Raw genomic sequence first — 13966 nt, 5'->3', positions numbered from 1 at the left:
GTAATGAATGATACTGAGGTCAAGTAATAAGCCCTACATTAGGACTAATCATTTCCCGTATGAATAGCTCTTCACTAACATTAAAATAATGAGCACTTATTTAATTTAAATGAATGGTTTTCTTTATCACATTATAACTGATTGTTTTAGAAGGATGAGGTGAGATGACTGTCCCCTGAATAGACTATGCCTACTGCCTGTAGAGTCTATTACATTGTTATTGATAACGTGTGTTGCATTGCCACATTCCTGCATGTTCTTAACAGGAAGTGAGCTGGAAGTTTTAAAGATGAAATTAAGTTTAAAAAATGAATGAAATAAAGAAAAACATTGGCTTGTTAATGCTGGTTTTATATTGATCATCTTTGTCTCATTCAGGGAGTCATTGGGCCCAAGGCTGACACCTGAAGTGATCGTTGTTTTACCATTGGCTGTCGAAAAATCACAGCTGATAATTTACTTGACCATAAGAAAATAAATTGTGAAAATAAATAGATAAATACATCATTTGTGAATATGGATAAATAAATAAATAAATAAGTAAATATAGGCAGAATTCTTCAGCCAAAAACCAGTAAGTTGCCATGCCTTGCAGCATATGTTGTGTACAAACAACACTCAAACATGCTATTTATTCTGCAGACTCTGGTCCTGCTAGGACAGAACTTGTAGTATTCATTTGGGCTGCTACCATTTCATTTATGAAAATAATTGATTCCTCGTGGCGTTGTTTTTGAAGAGGAAAACAGACCCATCCCAGCCAGCTGCAGTGGTTGGGGAAAAAGTGACGTGGTCCATGGCAAAGAGGGGGAGTGCATAATGGGCTTATGTAACTAGCCATTCAGCTGTTACCATCTACTTGAATAGGCTGTGTCATTTGTAGTGAAATATTTCTTACTCTATTTCTTGATATTTCATATTGTTACCCACGCGATCTTTGATCCTGTCATAAACACATTTGTGTGTCAGTTTCCTCTTGGAAACACTTTATAGACCTGCTACTCACTCACCCTGCCAGAGCTGACCAGGTCTATTTTATCATAAAAACATTACTATGAAATAAGGCAAAAATAGATACATGTTTTTCAGTATTAGATTTGGATTATACATTAACACAACTCATATTACACAACATATAAATATGGCATTACCTACACACATAGATGTAAATATATGCATCTCTTTCACACTTATACACCCACACTCTTCCTGTGTGTAGTTAGACCCAAAACATATTCACACATATTCACTCACCCACAGATAGAAGCAAATGCAAGAAAGAAAGAAAGAAAGAAACAACTGATATATACATACATATATATATATATATATATATATATATATATAATATTATCATATTATATATTATATATATAATGATATAAGAAATAAATATAGGCCCAATAAAAAAATATCTTGGGAAAAATTAGATATTCAAGATGTTATATATTATATATTTGCATACTGTAGCAGGAATATAACATCAGATAGATTTCATCAGATGGATAACTTCATTGTTTTTATGAATTCATGTGGCACAGGACACTATGAGCTAATTTTGGTCACTTTTTCTGCAGCCTAAGCTCAAAAGCAGAGTGGATATGTGAGCATACAGCTGGATTTAAAGCCATAAAGTTGGTTTTGTTACATAAACAAAACATCTTGTTCAGTTGCTCTGTTCCCCAGACTCTGGAAGTGCTGTGTGGAGTTTACTTATTGTGATGTTGGTGGTGCCTCAAATTAATCACCACCACTTGTTATTTTACCTTTTTTTCTAACTTCATTCCAGTTTTTGAAGAAAGGTAGGAGCTTGACTATGTAATACATCTCAAATCATTCCCAGGACAAGTCCAGTCAGGTTGATTTCCGGTCTTCCATGGAACAGCTGCACAACAGCTTCAGTCTTTTCTGTTTTGCTGCAGTGTTAAGTGATGTTTAGTCATGAATTTTATTTAGGTTAGAGGTTGGCGGCTAAGAGGATGGAATAGGCTGTCTGTAGTCACAAATATATGTCAGGAATGGCAAATTCCACTGAATTGAAGCCCTGATACAGAAAATTCCCCATCTTATTCAGTCTCCCTCCCTCGCCCTAAAAGGAAAAAACAGCTCATTAACAAGTGAGACATGCTCTGAAAAACCTGCCCATTGCGAAGGAATGCAGCAAGAAATAATTTGATGAGACATTAGACAGCAGTGATGTAACTAATAGCAGACTATAGTGATTCCACTAATAGCATGCACACTCACTCAGTTACTCACATTGCTAAACCATTTAGCAAGGAGAGGGGTGGAGCTGTGCAAAAGGGCCTGGAATAAGGGAGAGTGGGGAGGGCAGAAAGAAGGAGGTGATTGTTGGGGAGAGGGAAAACATATAAAGGGGGAGAGAGAAAGAGAAGGATCAAGTGGAAGGAAAGACGAGGTGAAAGGAGCTCCCTCACATTTTTGTTAAAACTCACAAACTTTTGGAAGCAACAGGTAAGCTCATGTCTTTTACTCTTGTAACACATTTTCACCCTTTACACAATAAAGGGCAGTTAAGCTGTGGCAAAAAAGAAGGAGCACAAGGTACATTAGTATTCTGTGGGGGGTCCTGTTCTGCTCTTCATGCAGTTAAGCACAGACTTATGTAAGAATTTTTTGAATGGACTTCATTGTTACCTCTTTATGCTTGTCTAGCACGGAGCATATTTCAGGTATGTTTGTGTAGGATTCTTGTGGAACCCGCACATGTAGCTTTTCCTGTAACTTTATCCAGCTGACAGGGCTGTGCTCCGTCTTGGGTGTGTAGGCATTTGGACCTGTTGTGCAATACGGCCTGGAATGCTGAATTAGTGTTAAGATCCTCCAAATCTTAACAAATGTGGATTATTGCTAGCAGCTCTATAAACAAGACTATAAATCACTGAAAAATGTGTCACACAATAATACATTTCAAGTAATTAAGTGTCAACATTTTTTTTTCATTTGTCAAGAGTAAAACAGTGCTCTTTTTTTTAAATAAAACAATTTATGCCACAGAGTTTGGGAGGTTTTTTAGTTTCAACTGAAACTTGGCTCACGTTTAAGACAAACATATCATTCAACAGTCTTCCCCTCTGCAGTGATATAATCTTTAAGCATCAGGGAACAATGCATACGCACATACTGTATGGAAATCTAAGGGGATACTTTTCATTCCTTGGCAAAAAAAAACCCAACAGATTTCCCAACATACTGAATTTTACTTTCTCTAATCTCCAGACAGCACGATGGCTATCAGCAGCGCCTTTCCTTTTCCCCTGGTGATCGTCTGCCTGCTTTTCATCAGAGGTTACTCTCCCCTGCCTACAACATCAGGAGTGACAGGGACCATATCTCCCAGAGAAGATTATGATCAACTTGAGGACCCCACCCCTATTTCACCCATTAAAGGGTCTCCAAGTGAACGGATTTCTCAACGATGCAAATACGATCCCTGTCTCGAGGGTCACGTCTCCTGTGCTGTGCTAGCGGTCTCCACCCGCTGCTTGTGTCCAGGGTCCACTTTACATGATGTGACTCCAGAGGCTCCCAGCTTGAGATCAGTGTCCTGGAACGGGTCGCAGGTTGTAATTAAGTGGTGTGCACCTTACTCATATGTCACAGGTTATGTTGTGACAGTAAAGGGGCAAGAGTGGCAGAAGTTTGGGAAAGCGCAAAGGAGCGGTACACTGGGTGACATAGAGCACATTGCAAAGGTTTGTGTGGTTGCAGTGAATGACATCGGACCCAGCAATGGGTCATGTATGATGTATCATCCCAGAGACACCAGTCTGCCTCTGAAAGCAGGACTTATAGGGGGAGCGCTGGGCTTCCTGTTGCTCCTCTTGTTGGCTGTCTTGCTCTGGAGGCACCAGAGGCAAAGGAAACAGGAGGCCAGCATCTCAATGCATGACACAGCTGGGGCACAGTGAAAAGAAAACAGAGCAAGACTGGACGCTCAGCAACTTTTCAGCATTATTGCAGTTAATGAACTTTGAATCAAATTTAATGTCTATGGCTTTGTCTGCACAAAGAGGCTTTCTGAAAGCGCAGGAGGAAACAGGTTCCATCATCCGACATAAATATATCCTACTGGTTATGTTCTCTGTGGCAAATAGAGTCTATTTTTGATAACCCCTTGGTGGTGATTTGAAAACCAGCTGCAGAAAAATATTGGATTCATCAGCTATGTTTTCTGAAAATCATACCCATGAGACAAAAGATAAGAATGTTAGAATCTTTTTTCTTTTTGCATTTCAAAAAGTAGCTGATTGGTGGACAGCCGTAAAACATCATGTAGCATGTAGCCCCTGCTTGCAACTGCTTTACTGTGTATCTCCAAAACATCAGCTTTTCATAAGCTGAGAAAACTGTCTTGTTTTCAACTTTGTGTCAGTTTCATTTTTCCAGTGAGTTTTTAAACAGGATTTTCTCCCTCATGATCCTAGGGAGTTTTTCTTTGAACAGATGACTAAAATGAACGGATCAAAATCAGACAGACCCGCTGATACAAATCAAACACAACTGATAAAACACTGAGACATGTTTCAATAGCATAAAGAACAATGACAGTAACAGGAGATTAATACCAGAGACAACAGCTGATGGGAACAATAAACATGGACATGGTTGTATTTGTGGTCATGTTAGAATAATTTAATCAGGGTTATGTAGCAGTTGTTGACACATCAAAACATATTGTATATAGAAATATACAGTGGGCTAATATATAAACATATATATTATGGTGTTATATAGTTCCTTTGAAACTCTCTGTGAGAGTTCCTCATGTTATGTTGCCTATTTAATTAAAGAGTGAGTGGATGATGTGCTGTGTTATGTGCTGTATTTATGATCATTTGGTATGTTGTCTTGGATCTTGTCAAGAGATTGACTCTTTATTTTCCTTAAACTCAAGTTTCGAGAAAGAGACTGAAGTCTAAAGTTTACTGTTCAAACTAGAGCTACTGTACATGTTTGTAAAAATGTCTGACTGTTTAACCCAAGTAAAAAATTAGCCATAGTTGCTGCTGCACCCATGTGTCACATTATGTAGTTATTTCACAGCGTTTTGGATGGGTGTGTTTTTCCATCTGTCGTACTGTCGGAAGTTGTCTCAGCGCACTGAATGAGCACAAGTGTTCAGTGCTGTTTTTCCAGCTGTCACACGATAGACTTTCAGAGGATATGTATTTCATGAGGCTTGTCTCATTCCAGCTGAGACTTCCAGTCATCCAGCACTGGGCTTATGAGCAGCTTCAGGCTTTATTTTTCTTTTTTGCCATGATGAGAAAGAGAAGAAAGTCCGATAGTTAAATCCTCCCAATTTATCTCATGTTCAAGCCTCCATCTGCATGTCTTGAAGCCATGTTATAATTCCTTTTTGCTCTGGTTGCTGCCATGGAGTTGTTCCACCGCTTCTGGCATCTTTCTTATTCCAACCTCACTGCACAACTTACACCACACAGACCTGAAGAAAGCCATCTAAAATCTGTAATTTGGAGACACAACTAACTGTTTATTTCCGCCACTGAAATGGCCTGAAGATGTTGCTTTTATGACACACATTCAGTCTGAGTGCAGCCACTCTCAAACTGGGAGGGAAATCGTTACAAGAATGGGCCACCATGAGAAGAAATGCAAAAACATGGGTGTGTAATATCATGTGGTCGCAGCAGCCTGTTTTAAACAGATCAAGATGTAATGTACTTAAAGGAAATGCAGAATAGGTTTAACTAAACTAGGCAGGACAGAACGACATGTTCTTATAAGAAGAAAAATACGAATCTTATTTCAACATTGATGTGGTTTGCCTTTTTTTAATAAACAATTTTAATGAAACTTTTAATGTTTTTGAATGTAACCTACACAAGGAAATCAGCAATATTACACAAGGTTAAAAAGTTCTCAATGAGAAAACTGGTATCCAGTCATTCAGCTAAAATTAGGGAGTTGGGTGTAGCCTTCATAGCATCTGATGCTGCTGTTGAAGGCTTCTCAGCTTTTTGATCATAAGAAACAGCCAAGTAATCTGTGACATCAAGCTAAAATAGAAATATTACATGCCTATAAAGAATATTTAGAGGGGACTTGATAAATGGCACAGTTTTCTCTTCAAGAGACCCTCATAATCTGCTGGTATGAAAGCAAAAACAGGTCTGTAATGATTTGAATTTTAAGAGCAATTTAAAATACCTATCAATAAAATGTAACTACTGCAGAACAATAAAACTAAAATCCCAAATATATTGCTTTGAAATCTTTTAAGTTGAAAATCGTATTTCTGAATTTATGTCTGAACTCTTAAATTTCAAGAAATTGATTTCAAGTGTTTCTGTTTGAAAAACTTGGTTTTATTTATCTGGTTCACAAATTCAGATGAAAATTCAATTGTGCAGCTGCAGTATCTGAATTTCACCAATACAATTAGAACAACTTGATTTTTAGATCACACAACAACCATTTAAACAATGTGAATGTAGTTTTTGAATATTGGACACTTGAATTAAAACAACAACAACAACAACAACAACAACAACAACAACAACAACAACAACAACAACAACAACAACCCTTCAAGACTGCATTACCCTTTTCAGGGTAAAATAATTCAATATTCAATTATTCAATATCAAGTGATTCAGTTTGGGTATTCAATTGTTTATAAAAGTCAAATTCTTCCGGCCTTTCTTTTCCTCCATACACTGCTGATGTTATTCTTCTTGGTAAGAATCCCATCACTGATTGAAATTCAGGCTTGTTTTGTGTGGACAAATTTGAAGATTAATTTATTAATCAAATTTCCTAATTAAAAATGTAATCTAATGACTTTAATCACACATAAACTCATATATAAATTAAATAAAAAGCAAAATAACTGATAATTAATGAATATATGGCACAGGAAATACACAGACTAACAGGATTTGCTAATCATGCTGAATTTTTTGGGATATTTTGTGCTGCTAATAAAGCTGATGAGTTTGACAGTGGAAAAATTCCACATTTTTGCAAAGATAGACAACACACCTCCCCAGCGGGCAGGGAGCCTCTCCAAACAGCTTTTGACTTTAGGAATTAAGTGAAAGAATTATCTGGAAGACGCACAGATGTGAAGTACTGAAAGTGAAAGAAATTTTACCATTAATTCTTCTGCTCTGGTGAACTGTTCGGCACTTTTAGCACCTTAAGACAAAGCAGGTAACGAGTCTGATGAATCTCATATGACGTTGGTAGTGGTCACTGTTTTTGTAACTGCGGCCAAATGTTGCAACAAGGTCAGCAACAAGGATGTGGATACTTCTCTTCAGGACAAGTCACGTTGAATCACTGCTATCTCATTCTGCCATCCAGTGACTCATGTTCCTTCTCTGGAAGAGTGATCACCTGTAGAACAGTGAATCAGTTGAATTCAGGCTGTGTGTATTTGTTACTGTGCCTGTGTGACTAACCAGGACAATAATCAGTATTTGTGTAGCATATGAACTAATGCTTGACGTGTTTTTATGTGCATTTATGAAGTTTTGGATTCTCCCCGCAGGTGTTGCATTATGTTATGTGGCTAATTATGATTAAACAGACAGCGTTGCAAGAACTGACTCACATTATTAGCTCTACTATATATAAAAATGTCACGTAGGCCCTGGAGCAGAAGTGACATGTTCAAGGGACATGATGTAATCCAAGACTTTTAGCTGATGCTTTTTTGCATCAAAGCCTTTTTTTTTTTTATTATAACAGAGACAAAGGTATTTTGGTACCACTTTACAGTAAGACTACCCTTATAAAGGATTTATAAATGGTTTATAATTAGGTTATTAATTAGGTTGTTAACACTTTAGAAATCATAAATAAACAATTACATACCAGTTATAACACAGTTTTCACACATTGATGCAGGCTCACTATTTTTCACAATCAAGTTAATGTTTACTGCTCATTAATCTTACTAATGAGTTACTGCCATTTATAACCATTTATTAAATATGTGATGAAGCAGACAGGTACAAATGCTGGAGGATGTAGAAAACAAAGAAAGCTCAGTAACTAATGAGATATGAGGCTTAACAGTGCAGATAAATGTGGGCTCACTATTTGGCAGGTCACTGTCGCTCTTTTTATCTAGTGTAATAACAGCTTATAAATGATTTATAAAATGTCAACAAGCTACTTAATAAACTAGTTATAAACCATTCGTAAATTCTTTATAAGGGTAGTCTTATTGTAAAGTGGTACCGGTATTTTATTTAAGCAGATATCCATGAACTGAAGTGGTATAATACCCTATATCATTATTCATAAAAAAGTACCTTTTACAGGCCTCTTTAACTGCCTCTAGACTTAGGGAAAGACAGTCACCTTAGTGCCATTTGCTGGCGACATTCAATCCAGAGAGAAGAAGCCTGACTGTACTAAAGGGCAGAAAAGGATGTTAAGACAACAGAGGCATAATCAAAATAATTATTATGTCTACAAAACTGGATCATATTAGGCTCAGAGGCAATTAAAAGCCTTTGCTGGCTGGGAAACAGCACTTTGAAATGTGAGGTTTCAAAGCAACATGAGACACAACAGATCTTCAAAGTGGCTCAGTCACCTGCACTCAGCTGCAGGTGCACCAGTCAATATTGCAAAATGAGAGATGTGAGAAGTATTAGGATACTTTACTTACAGCTGTTCCAATCAATATTTTACATTAACAGTGGATCGAATGACTGTGGGGAATGAAAGCTGTTGTACATCCTGACAAATTCAAAGTGTGACCTGACTGCAGTTTCCCACAGCTCTGTGGAACATTTGAGCTTCTTTCAGCTCTCACAGTTTTGGCTTTCATGCCTTCAACTTTACTGTTTTGGTTCATTCTCATCAATGCTGTTTCTAGACACTGTAAAACACTGTACATAGCTTTTAGTAAAGGTAACGATACTACAGTGTCTAAACCAAAAAAACATTTTTATTGAGTGGAGTCTAGTATGCACAAACCATTAGTGAATATAAAAGTATATGACTTATTGGTGAATGCAAAAATGCAATATATAGATAAGTAGTGTATGTAGAAATTGACATGGTAGAAAAGAGGAGAAAGACAAATATTTTTATTACAAGTAAAAGTCCTGTTTTTATTTTTTAATTTTTAGATTAATATATGCAAATATTCTCTGCAAAATGTGGCTAAAGTGTCAAAAGTGAAATGAATCATTATGCAAAGTCGCCCCTGTCAGTGTTATTATTGTATGTTATTTCTCATGCAGTAACATGTAAGAAGCATTTTAATGTTGTAGTTGGTTGACATTGAGGTAATCATAACGTATTCATATTACTCATATTGTATTTTTGAAGATAATTGTAGGTCTGGTATGTAAAATATGAATATGCTAAGTTAACAGCTGTAAATAGATAAAAAATAAAAAGCATAATATTCCAATCAGTAAAGCAGAAGTAGCATAAAATAAAAATAATCGAGTAAATGACATGTACCTCAGAATTATACTTGAGTGTAAATAAAAAATATACAATAATGATAATGATGATGATGACAACAACATTAATAATAATAATAATGACCATGAGAACATACGTTTAACAAAAAGAATGAATTGGCAAAGATGAAGAGCTGCTGAGGTTGAGACTAAACTTCAGTATGATGAATAAACTGTATACAGTAAGAAGAGGTTTGACCTCATTTCTAGCAGCTTTTGCAAGTTTGAATTATTGTGTTTACATTATTTAGGCAACCCTCTGTATTGTATATGACATTACATTATATAAGGAGTGAATATTTCATGTCTAAATAAACCCAGCCTCCTTTTTCAGGGCAGAAGCTTGTAGCCGAGGCTCTAAGAGGCTTTACTGCAATGAAAGTAATCATAGGTTGTAATATTATGTTGATCTCATAACATTATACTTGTACCTATTCAAAACCTTCATTCATTTTCAGGCAATTAATTATTCATGAAAAATTAATTTGCATTTGGCACCGGGACAATAAATGTTTTTCTTTTTTATCATTAGTATTCCACCAGCAGGGGCACTAATGGCTGCTTTCTCTGCCCACTGGGGTCAGCTTTTACAGGGCATAAAATGTTCAAAGTAGGTCAGGCATCCATCAGTGTCCATTATTGGAACTAAACCATCCTCTATTCCCAGCCAAGAAATATGAACACATACTGGTTTAATTCATATGTAGAAAGGCTTCCTTTTATTTAGCCCTCTCAGCGTTTTGTCGACAGCACAATGAATTAAAAAGAAAGGCAAGTGAAAAGGTGCCAATCAAAGAATAAATGCAAAATGAGCTAGGTGTCATTCAGCATTAAAAACAGCTTTTTACAAGGGGACTCTGGACCGTGTTGTGGCCTTCATCAGAGGAAACTGTGGGTCTAAGTGGGTGGTGGTAGAAACTGATCTCCCCTCCACCCCCCACAGGCATCTAATCCTGTTTACTCCTGTTATGTCTTAGACTGTGTCTGCCTTGGCTCAAACCACAACTCTGAAAATAAAAAGATTAACTCCTGTCTCTGAGTGTAACTCCGATGTTACTGGAAGGATGATCAGGGTTTATGTAAATGCAGCACGGCGTATGTTAGATTACATTTCCTCTTTTGGCATCGTTGATGATGAAAAAACAAGAGCGTGATATATTTCATCATCCAGACATCTTTCAAAATGTGCTCAGTGCGAGTCAGAGCTACCATTCTTTATTTTCACAGGGACCACTAGAGGTCATTATTGCAAAGAGCAGTGGAGAAATCAAAGCCTCCTCTGGTATGCTCTCAGTGATTGATTAGTTACTCTAAATGGGATGAAAATGAGTTTGCAGAAGTGATCAGTTCTCCAACACAGCAGAGAGGATGAGTTTGTGTTTGAAGAGGCTGCTAAATGTTTGCTTCCTGTCACTGCTTCTTACCCCCTCCAAAAATGTCATTCACTACGACAGGCAGGTCAGCGTTCTCCCTTCAGCTCCCCAGGATAGCTCAGCAGGAGCATTTCATAAAGGAGATGAGGAGAAATTCCCTTTTTCCCCCCTATTTCCTTGTATGAAGAGCTAGGGTAACCATGGCAACCTGGCTTTATACAGGACAGAGCTGAGGAGGTTGAAACTGAGCTCAGCCTGGAGAGTTATCAATCACTTTGGCATCAGCCCTGTCACGAGCACGAGTACCTTCACCTCTTCAGTGTCCGGTGGATGGACGGGGAGACATCAAAAACTCAAGTTCATGGTGTTTGCAGACGCCACAAGTTTTCAAAACCGGTTTGAGTCCACTCCGATTATGAAGGGCCAACTTTGAAATCAAAGGAGAATATGATTTCTCAGTTTTTAGATTTTCATGCCTCACTTTGCTTTGCTATAGAAAGACAGAACTGTTATTCTTTGTGCAGTAACTGAAAATTTTATTGGACACATTTAAGATCTTTGTGATTTAGAGGCACACACTGAATAAGAACATGATGAATATTTTTGATTTTTGTAACAACAACAAATGTGAACACATTAATAACACGAATTAAGAGCGAAAACAAACCTGTAAAAAAAAAAAAAAAAAGAGAGCAGTGTTTCAAATGCAGATGTAATTCAAGGTCCCAACATGAGAGGAAGGGTTCATCATTCAGATGCAGAATATTATAGCACATGCTGAAAGACGATTCATGATAACCATGTGATTTGCAGCCTTTTTATTTAAGGATATGTCCTGTAATTTCATCAGAATTCTTAATAATTTGTTCATATTTCAAATCTGATGAGTTTGAATATGACACAACATACATCAACATCTATATCATATAAATTACTGCAACAATCCAAGCTCATTTATCATTTTTTTCCTTCATTTTATTTTTGTACATAATATCATCTTGTCAAACTAGCTGGCTGCATGTAAAAGAAAAATGTTGGCACGTTTTCAGAATCGACATGTGTTAGCTTTGTTTATATGCTTTAAATGTTTGGCCGCTCCTCTGTGGTCCTTGAGTTTGTAAAAAGGCTTCAGCTCCAGCTCAGGTGCTGTCTGCTAAATCTTTAAGAGCAGAGGAAATCTGGAGGGACATTCAGCTGGAGCTGGAGCTGTATTTAACCATGTGAGGTTAAGTAGTTTTCTCCCAGAGCAGCTGCACTGTTGCAGTTTGCCCGCTCTTCTCAGCTGATCCGGAGGAAGTGGCTCTTAATTCACTTTATAAAATAACATGTTGTTCGTTGTCGCCTCAAAAGAGAAACTCACAGTTTAAAGCTGACAGTGTGCGAACTGCACAGCTCTACCCGTGCGCCCCCCAATTTATATTCTTTGCCTGCGTTTTCCTTTTCATTGTCAAGGGGGCACTGGAGCATATCCCAGAATGCATTGGGTTGAAGGTAGGGAGACACCTTGGACAGGCTGTCAGTCTGTCATCAAATCTCCGCTCCAGGAAACGTGCATGAGAAGCTGGAAGTGAACTCAGAAAAGTCCAAAAAAAACTGAAGAGCAGTGCCTCTTCACCAGCATCACGACAACAATGCGGCAACTTTCAAATACAAGATGCAGGGAGGTAGTTTTGTGCACATTAGTTAAGGTTAAAATGGTGAGCTTTACATTCTATAATGTGTTAGGAGCTTCAATCCACACATGCAAGCTTACACATAGAATATCTGCAGATGAGATACTGAGGCATAAACTCAAATCTAGGACTAATACATGGCCAGATGTTGAACAAAACAAATCCAAAACTCCCCTCCCACCTTTGCTATTATAAAAAAAAAAAAAAAAAAAAAAAACCAAAAACTACACCCAGGGCAGGAACAAGCACTGGAACAAGAGATGAATTAGGGACAGATAATTCAGGACACAGTCACGGGGGATAGAGAGCTCGAGAGGAGAGCAAGGACTTGACCTTTTCTGAATATTCATGATGAGAGAGAAAAGAGAGATGTAAACTTTATCTGAGAGCTGAAACCTTTGTGGAGTCTGATAATGGAAGGCATTTTGTGATTGCAAAAATAAATATATCTTGCACGGTTAAATCAGGATATCTTGGCAGGCTGCCAGACAGAAGGATCAATAGCCATTAACACCATCATCTATGCAGTCAGAGGACAGCAGGGTCTGTGGCTCTGCAGAGTATTTTATCATGACGAGAGGCGAATCGGAGCTTTAGTTACAGTAAGAGCATCCTCTCTCTCGCTGCTGAGAGCGATGCTTTCTGACTGACAATGTCATCAGTGTGCTGTGTATGTAAACCATCCAGCAGCCTGGAGAATCTAGGTCATTTTCTGGCTGGGATGAGATGAGAGAGGAGGAGCTGTCTGGAGACACACCGAGCCACAAATGTGTGCTGTGTTCATGTGTCAAGAGTCAGGCTGTGAATCCACACGCACCTCTTTTATCTGCTTCATGAATCAAGTGAACATGCCTCTAGTGTGATGAAATCCACTGAGAAACACAGGTAGTGAAGCGGAGTAGGGGGAGGGGGAGGGGAGGGGGTGGGGAGTGGTGAACGCTTGTAATTTCTTGCTCCAGTTCTCTTTGCTTTAGCACTGAGGACACATTGTTCATTAAAAAACCCAAGCCTTCTGTCTTCAGCATACACAAAGCTCTGTATCATGTAATATTGACACTGGCTTGCATAAATACCAGGAAGCAATGCAGCCATGTGGCAGGAATTACACACTGGATCTGGAACATCATGTGCTGCATATCTACAGACACTGTAGATATGCTGAGGGTGATTTTTTTTTTTTCTTCAAATTTGTCCTTAAAGTGCACTGCACTGTCCAAAAAGATTTCTCTTGAAGGCCATTAAAATGTCAGTGCATGTAACTCTCAAATCCATTTAAAAATCAATTAATGCTTTAAAATATGTCTGACAAAGAGCAGAGTGCTTTTTGTAAAACTCAGGCTGCTCTCTGTCTGGTTTGACTGCTGGAACTACCAAAGGAAAAGAGTGTGGCAAATAGATAAAAATCCTCCAACATGGTATGAGTAATTTTATATTGTTATGG

General features: G+C 37.9%; 1 protein-coding gene across 1 annotated transcript; it reads left to right on the top strand.

Annotated features, from left to right (window-relative positions):
- Positions 1-2384: 2384 nt before the first annotated feature.
- LOC111234497 (LRRN4 C-terminal-like protein) lies at positions 2385-5035 on the top strand. Its single transcript, XM_022762627.1, has 2 exons — positions 2385-2475; positions 3241-5035. Exon 2 carries the CDS (start codon positions 3249-3251, stop codon positions 3930-3932), a length of 684 nt encoding a protein of 227 aa, XP_022618348.1. The 5' UTR covers positions 2385-2475; positions 3241-3248; the 3' UTR covers positions 3933-5035.
- The last annotated feature ends 8931 nt before the right edge of the window (positions 5036-13966 follow it).

Source organism: Seriola dumerili, unplaced genomic scaffold, assembly GCF_002260705.1.
Source record: "Seriola dumerili isolate Sdu_G_001 unplaced genomic scaffold, Sdu_1.0 BDQW01000449.1, whole genome shotgun sequence".
In the NCBI taxonomy this organism is placed as follows: domain Eukaryota; kingdom Metazoa; phylum Chordata; class Actinopteri; order Carangiformes; family Carangidae; genus Seriola; species Seriola dumerili.
The sequence above is the reverse complement of the archived record's forward strand: the minus strand, read 5'-3'. Positions and strand labels throughout refer to the sequence as shown.